Consider the following 8,510-nt stretch of genomic DNA (forward strand, 5'->3'; position numbering starts at 1 on the left):
CCAGTGTCCTCATGGTGGAAAGGCAATTTCTAGTGTACAGGAACAGCTCAGGAGATGTGCTGTCAGTACGGGATGAAGTGGGGTTATACCCATAGGAGCTTTCCCACCTCTTTTGGGAGTGCTGGTCCTGGGACTTGAACTCAGGGCCTGAGTGTTGTCCCTGAGTTTTTGTGCTCAAGGGCAAGCATTCTATCACTGAGCCAATAGCTCCACTTCCAGTTTTTTGGCAATTAAATGGAGATGAGCATTTCACAGACTTTCCTTCCCGGGCTAGCTTTGAACCATGATCCCCAGATCTTGGCCTCCTGAGTAGCTAGGATTGGTGACAACTGGCTAGTAGTTGCCTGCTTTAAGCCTGGGGTCTGTGCTCTTGGTCTCACTGGGTTTGGGTCACCTATTTTTGACAAGAGGGCCACGCAGTGCAGGGCAACAGCTCTGAGTCAGTTGGCCTGGACCTACTCTTGAGGGAGGGACAGAGACATGTTCCTCCTTGCCACAGTTCTCGCCCTGTGACATCACAACTACTCATCTCTGGCTAATTTTACTTCCCATATGGAGAGATGTTTTTGGGGGGCTGGAGATTGAATCCAGGGCCTCTAGCTACAACTCTACTCCAGGGGAATATATCTTTAAGTATGGTCAAGTCCTATATCTGGGACTTCTTTTCTGCCGTGCCCAGCAGGTGCTGCAAACCTTCTACACCAGGCACCAGGCACCTACAGATGCATTCACAGATGGGATATCCCTGTGGACAGATGCAGATACCTGTCCTGTCCTCCCCGCCCCCCCCCCCCACCGCCCCTGACTCACTGCGTCCATAACCAAGGAGCCAGTGTTCCCAGGTAGGCTCCTCCACACACCAGGGCATGAAGGACAGAGCTGGGCCCTTTCCAGAGGACCAAGGTGAAACAAGTTCTGTGCAGGCCTCTGGCTTCCTAAGGGCATTCAAGCTTGCATGCACTGCCTGTGACTGGGGTGTGAGGGTGGCGGGGGGTGGGGGTGGATAGCAGGGGCTGCCTGATAAAAGGAGAAAGGACCAGGCAGTCCTACAGATGAGACCCAGAGTGCCAGCAGAGGCAGGGCCAGATAGCAGGTAGGAGATAGGCTGGTGGGCCTGGGAGCAAGTTGACAGAAAAAAGAAGAAAACCCAGAGTATGGGGCCTGGAATGGAGGGGAGCAGGGTAGATGTCTGGCCCTTGAGAGTAAGCCTGCTCCCTCAGCTCTGCAGCTCTGCCAGCAACTTCTTACAGAAGACCTAACAACATCCAAAGACATAGACCCTTAAAAGGTTGACTCATAGAGGCTCTTTGTAGAGGCTGACACCCTGGTGCATTGAGCCAATTGCACTAATGGTGAGTCACTTGGTGTGACATGGTCACCCTAATAGGATATGCTGACACGTACAGAGAATGCTTTGGTGTTGCTTGTCTGCACACATTCTAGACTAGCTGAGGAGTTTTGTAACACTGGAGACAGGTCTGCTCTGGAGAATTCTGAGATGGTCAAATATTGCCTAGCCTGGGGCTGAGAATGTAGCTTAGCAGTAGAGTGCTTGCCTGTCATGCATGAAGCCCTGGGTTCGATTCCTCAGCACCTTATATATAGAAAATGTCCAGAAGTGGCGCTGTGGCTCAAGTGGCAGAGTGCTAGCCTTCAGCAAAAAAGAAGTCAGGGACAGTGCTCAGGCCCTGAGTCCAAGGCCCGGGACTGGCAAATAAATAAATAAATAAATAAATTAAAAAAAAATATATATATATATATCCTAGCCTCTTCAAGTGGTCAGTGTTGGTACTGGTGATATCATAGAACTGTGCCAGCTACCAGGACCCCACCCCACCCCCACCCACTAGGCTGTTGCAGCTCATTCTGGTCCCTGCAGTGTAACTGTGGGTCATTCAAGAGATGAGAACACACCCCAGGGGGCCTACTGACCAGTACCTGGATACCTCAAGACATACAGAAGGGGAACCTAAGAGCTCTATCTGAACAAGAACAGGAAGGACACCACACTCTCCACACCAGGCACCAGTTACCTCTTAGTGTTGTAGGCTGTGTCCTGAGGTGTTTCTTCCAGGAGAGTCACGTAGCCCAGTGCACAGGTAAGGATGAACAGCACAGTTAAGGTGTGAGCTCGCCTGAATCCAAAAACATATAGGAATAACATCACTAAGTATGCACATGACACACAACACAACATAAATGACCAGCAAAAGAGTCTGGACCTTTACTTCCTGGCTGACTGAGCTGTACCTATAGGTACTAGAAGGTTCTTTGAATGTTGCTCCCACTAGCCACAGCACAGGCAGATATAGTCACATTACTAACGTAAGTTAAAATTAAAACCTGGAAGCCTTTTCCCCATAACTTAAAATGGACATATATGTATATACTAATGGAAAACATAAAAATGAAACCTGTTGAAATTGTTTTAAGGGGAAAGGCAGTGTGAGAGGAAGTGATTTTAATCAGGATGCATTACACAGGTAAGGAAATGTCACAATGTACAATTATTGTATGCTAATAAAAGTCTTTTTAGCCAGGCCCTGGTGGCTCAGTAATCTTAGCTATTCAGGAGGGTGAGATTGAGATTTGAAGCCAGCCTGGGCCGAAGTCTTTGTGAGACTTTTTTTTTGGTGGGGGGGGGAATATTTCTGAGTCTTGGACTCAGGGCCTGGGCATTTGAGCTACAGGGCCACTTCCAGCTTTTTCTGTTTATGTGGTACTGAGGAATTGAACCCAGGGCTTCACGTATGCTAGACAAGCACTCTACACTAAGTCACATTCCCAGCCTCCTGTGAGACTCTTATCTCCACTTAGCCACTCAAAAGCCAGAAGTAGAACTGTTAGCTCAAAGTGATAAGAGTGCGAGCTTTGAGCAAACCAGCTCAGAGACAGTGCCTTACCACCATCACCACTCCCCCTGCCAAAAAAAAAAAGAAAGAAAATCTTAAAAAAAAAAAATGGCTTTAGCCCATTGGTTTTGTGTGTGTGTGTGTGTGTGTGTGTGTGTGTGTGTGTGTGGTGGGGCTTTGAACTCAGAGCCTAGGCACTGTTCTTGAGCTTTGTGCTCAAGACTAGCATTCTACCACTGTAAGCCACAGTTCTACTTCCATATTTTGGTGGTTAACAGGAGGTAAGAGTCTTATGGACTTTTCTGTCTGGACCGGCTTTGAACCACAATCCTTAGATCTCAGCCTCCTGAGTAGCTAGGATTATAAGTATGAGCCATCAGCACTCTGCCATTGGCTTCTTTACTATTTTCACTAACACAGTGACCTTCCTGTAGTTTAATTAGTTGGTCTGATGAGGGCAGATTAATCATTATCAACCTTGGTGGGGAGTGTTATTTCATTCTCCTAAAAACACGAAGATAACCTGAAAAATAACTCTTTGCCCTTGAGGTCATTGTTCACACAGTCATTCAAGCAGTAAGTCATGCAAGAAGGTGAATGCCTGCTCCTCTTGGGCCTGGAGAAGCCAATGCAAGAAGGACCTAGCTTTGTCCTATCCAAGGTAGGAAGGAGGACACAGGGCTGGAGACACCCAGGAAGGGTATAACAGATTCAAAGTAGAGGAGACTTCGGAATTACTGCTGGGAAGTAAGCTCCACCTTATTGCTTCTTGCCAAGCAAATAGTGCATGTGTCCACAAGAAGTAATAAGACTCCAGAATCAGGTGGCCCTTGCTCTCCCAGGATGCCACATCTGGGTAAGTGTACCTCCTCGGTGTGGACAGACATGAAGAAGGTCTTGGGGGTGGGGGGTGTCAGGTAGAGAGCTGCTTTATGTAAATTCTAGGACTTCAGTTAGTCTGCAAGGGAGTGGGTGAAGACAGCTGGTCCCCTGCCATGAGTGGAAAATACCCAGTTGTCATCCATCTTGAGAAAACCATGATCGTCATGCCGAGTGGGTAGGAGAGCAGGACTGCCAAGACCAATCAGCAAACACAAGAATCACCAAGAAAGGGCCAGAGCCTGCCCAGGCTGTGACACTGGCCCTTCTGGCCTGGTGACAGAAGACCAAAAAGGCATACAACTGGCTGGTCATGCTTCCCAGACTTGGGCAAAACTGGGAAAGTCTTAATCTACACAGACAGAGGCATCTTCCAGAGATGCCTGGGCCATCTACAATGACACCACTTTAGATCACATTAAACAGCTACTTAGGAAGCTCTGGTAACAGCAATCCCTAGGCCCTAAGAAGGCTCAGTAGGCTGGACATTGGTGGCTCACACCTGTAATCCTAGTGACTCAGGAGGCATTGAGCTGAGGATTGCAGTTCACAGCTAGCCTGGGCTGAAAATTCCCCATGAGACTCTTATCTCCAATTAGCCACCAGAAAACCAGAAGTGGAGCTGTGGCTCAAAGTGGTAGAGAGCACTATCATTGAGGGGGGGAAAAAAAGCTCAGGGGACAGCACCCAGGCCCTGAGTTCAAGACCCACAACCACCACCACACCCCCCCCAACAAAATGGCTCACTAGGCTGAGCACTGGTGTCTCACACCTAGAATCCTAGCTACTCAGAAGGCTGAGACCTATAGAATTGAGGTTCAAAGCCAACCAGAGCAGAATAGTCTAAGCAAAAGCCTCCATCTCCAATTAACCAGCCAAATGCTGGACAGGAGGAGTAAGAAAGCAAAGTGAGAGCAAAAGACCCTTAGTTCAAGCCTCAGTACACACACACACACACACACACACACACACACACACACACACACACAAAGCAGGCTCATTAGGTAGCAGTGGGTTGGGAGGTGTGAGGTGTGGGGTATCTATATAGGTACTTTCTTCCTCTAACAGGTGGCAAAAATAATATGTGCCTCTCTTGGGGAGAAGTTTGCAACCATTCTTCCAAAGACATGCACTGATACATTTTAGCATGGTATTTTTGGTCCTAAATACCCATCCCACCCCCGCATTCCCCACTGGACCTCAGACCCAAACTACAGACCCTGTGGCTAACTAGTCACCAAATACCAAAACCTTCATACGCCCCAGAGAAGCCATCTGTCTTTGAAAATGGAAAACTTTTTTGTTTTTGTTTTGTTCAGTCATCAGCCTTGATCTCTGGGCCTGGGTGCTGTCCCCAAGCTCTTCAGCTCAAGGGAGGTGCTCTACCACTTGAACCAAACATTTTTATTTATTTTATTTTTTTTGCCAGTCCTGGGGCTTGGACTCAGGGCCTGAGCACTGTCCCTGGCTTCTTTTTGCTCAAGGCTAGCACTCTGCCACTTGAGCCACAGCGCCACTTCTGGCCGTTTTCTGTATATGTGGTGCTGGGGAATTGAACCCAGGGCCTCATGTATACGAGGCAAGCACTCTTGCCACTAGGCCATATCTCCAGCCCCCGAACCAAACATTTTTAAAAACAGATTTTGATGTGCAAAATTCTTATGGTGACTTTGGAACCTAAGGTCATTTTCAAAAATATCAGGTTACATCTTCACATTTTTAAGATATTTTCACATTATCTTTTCTCTGTGTTAACTTTTTAAAATTCTATAAGACATAAAATAAGAGCATTTTTGCTATTTAGATTGTTTTTGAGATTAGGTCTCACTATGTGGCCCAGGTTGGCCTTGAACTCCCTATCCTTCTGCCTCAGCTTCCTGAGTGCTGAGATTACAGGTGTGTACTATCTTGTCTGGATTAAAAAAAAGTAATTAAAATCCTAGCCTAGCAGGTTGGTGAGGAGGGGGTAATTCAGAAGCATGGGGCACATGGTTCAGTAAGTAGTATCAGTAATCCTCACTGGGTGGGCATCTGGTAAACTCCAGAAGGAAATGTGAAACACTTACCCTCCCATCATATGCTCCTCTGCATATGCAGGGAGTGGGGCAGGAAAGTGGGAAGAGTATTTGAGCCAGCCTGCCCTACATTCTATTCTGACTCCAGTCTCTTCACAGGTAAGTTCTATGGCCAGGTATCTACCCCTCAAGCACTTGTGTGGGGAGAGGCCAGAGAGCCTCTGGTCTATACTTCCATAGACTAGCACCTGCCTTTCTTGGAGCTGCTACAGCCTTAACCATGGTGTTGGGGGGTGGGCTGTGCTGCCAACTTCTGGAGTCTGCACATTTGCTACTCCTTCAGTCAGTACTGCCTGCACCTCTCCAATCCTGAGTCTAAGCTTTTGTTTAGTCCCTTGTTACAGCCCCTAGGATGGCAACAGCACCTAGCAGGAGTAAACAAGAGAATATGAAAACAGGGAGCTGATCCAACCACTCCTCCCAGAATTTTATGTCTCCAAGTAGTCATCAGCTTTGTTGTGGGAGGCTGAGGAGCAGGGTATGGTACACTATGATAGAGAGGCCTGGGGTCCAATAGGTCCCAGGGGTCAAAGGGACATCATGCTTCTCTCACTCATAATGGTTCCACAGTCCCCTTAACCAGCACCCTGAAGAAGCTGTCCATACCCCAAGGAAGGCACTGATCTAAAGGTCCAGATACAGGGAATCCCCATACCCACCCAGCCACCTTTCTGCCATTTTGTATCCTGATGGAGCTTTGCTACTCCTACTTATAGGCAGCATTCCATATGACCAGGTGGTACCTTCCCCTGAACTGCCCAACCACTTCCTTTCACAACACTATGTACTCTCAGACAAGGCCATGGCTTAGTTCTATTAGTGCTGCCCCTCTACAGGGCAGCGATTCTCAGTGTACTTTCCAGGGACCACCTGTGTGCAGGGCACATTCTGGGTCTCCAGTGTTGCTGAGCCTCCCAGATGAAGAACAGCAATGACGTCTCCATGAAATGTGCTTTCTGGCTTTGATTTTGTTTTTCGAGATCACGTGAAGAAAGGTGAAGGGCTAGCCCAAGGTCATGCAACCCTACCCTGGACTGGTTAGCCAGCACTGGCTGTCATCAACACTGACTGCAAACCAGCTCCACCTGGGCATCCACGCCACTCAGGGCAGAAGAGGGGTCTTGACCCCAAGGCTCACTGAAGAGAGTAGTAGGCCTCTATGCCACAGTTCTGAGCAAACCCTGACACACAGCAAGATGCCAAGCGGTTTGGGCCATTTCACCGCACTGTTAGAAAGAAAAGAAGTAACTAGCAGCTGCCCAGCAGCTGGGGTTGCGAGGGGCAGGCGCGGGCGACGAGGCCGGGGAAGGCACCGCGAGCTGGTCGGTCCAAACACTGCCTGGCTGAGGGGGCTGCGAGGGGCAGGCGCGGGCGACGAGGCCGGGGAAGGCACCGCGAGCTGGTCGGTCCAAACACTGCCTGGCTGAGGGGGCTGCGAGGGGCAGGCGCGGGCGACGGGGCCGGGGAAGGCACCGCGAGCTGGTCGGTCCAAACACTGCCTGGCTGAGGGGGCTGCGAGGGGCAGGCGCGGGCGACGGGGCCGGGGAAGGCACCGCGAGCTGGTCGACGCGGGCCGTCGGACCCTAGCGGACCCGGAGTGGCTCGCGGGGCTCGCCGGACGCTGAGCTGGCGCCGGGACAGACGCCGGGTAACCCAGCCCGACACGATTTCGGCCCGCCCCTCACATCCCAGACCCCCCCCCCCCGCCCCTCACCCGCCGGACCCGGGCGCGCTCCGCTCCGCCCCGCCCCGCCGGCTGCCGCCTCACCAGAAGAAGGTGTTGGTGCCGTCGTCGTAGACCTCGGACTCGGTGCTGCGGCGGCCCTCGAAGCGTGGGGACCCGGGCCGCGAGGCCGCGGCGGCCCGGCGCTCGGCCCTCCACATGGCGCCCGGCCCGCACAGCCGCCCAGGCCGCGGGTGGCGGGCGGGGGTCGCGGCGCCGCCCGGCGGGGTCTCCGCGGAGCGGGGCGGGGCCGTGGGGCATTGTGGGACACGTAGTGCGCGCCGGGGCCGCGGGGCCTGCCGGGAGCCGGCGCGGGGGAGGGGGGGCGCCGGGAGTGCGGCCTGCCGGGAAGGACGCCGCCGGGTTGCTAGGAGACAGGAGCCGCGTCGCGCACGACCTTCAGGGCCGCGGGGTGGGTCGGGCTCTGTTAGTAGTCACACGGATCCACCTCGAAAAGCGGGTGGGTGGGTGGACGGACCAATCGACCCAGCTGGGCCGTTTGGGAAAGCAGCCCGGCTGCTCCCGGAAGGGTTAAGTGCCCCGGTACACAACGTAGGGGGCCGGCCCTGCCCTTGGCGGCCGAGGACGCGGGAAGGTTACTCCCTCGCCGGCCACTGGAGGGAGGCCAGCTAACCCCGAGTGGACCTTAGAAAGGTATTCTGGGGCCGGGGGCCGGCGGCTCACACCTGTAATCCTAGCTATTCAGGGGGCGGAGATCTGAGGATCGTGGTTCAAAGCCAGCCTGGGCAGGAAAGTCTGTGAGACCCTTTATCTTCAGTTAACCACAAAATCTAGAAGTGGAGCTGTGGCTCAAATGGTGGAATTCTAGCTTTGAGTAAACAAGCTCAGGGATAGAAGCCCCAGGATTGGCAAGAGAAAAGAAAAAGAGAGGGCTCTGCCTCTCCCCCAGCTCGTATTTGCTTTCTTTTTGCTTTAGTTTTTGTTGTTAAGATCTCCAAGTTTTTGCCTACTAAAGCCTCA

General features: G+C 51.8%; 1 protein-coding gene across 2 annotated transcripts in view; it reads right to left on the reverse strand.

Annotated features, from left to right (window-relative positions):
• The window catches only part of Ptdss2 (phosphatidylserine synthase 2), a 29,546-nt gene extending 21,747 nt beyond the window's left edge, over positions 1–7,799 (reverse strand). Inside the window, exons 1-2 of one of the 2 annotated variants that reach the window (XM_048361126.1) lie at positions 7,575–7,799; positions 2,034–2,135 (exon numbers count right to left, since the gene is read on the reverse strand). In XM_048361126.1, the coding sequence (XP_048217083.1) occupies positions 2,034–2,135; positions 7,575–7,690 (218 nt within the window). In that variant the 5' untranslated portion in view covers positions 7,691–7,799. Of the gene's footprint in view, positions 1–2,033; positions 2,136–7,574 lie in introns of those variants that run through there. The other variant, XM_048361127.1, reaches the window with a different exon arrangement.
• Positions 7,800–8,510: the final 711 nt, after the last annotated feature.

The sequence above is a fragment of the Perognathus longimembris genome, chromosome 13 (assembly GCF_023159225.1).
Source record: "Perognathus longimembris pacificus isolate PPM17 chromosome 13, ASM2315922v1, whole genome shotgun sequence".
NCBI classification, from domain to species: Eukaryota; Metazoa; Chordata; class Mammalia; order Rodentia; family Heteromyidae; genus Perognathus; species Perognathus longimembris.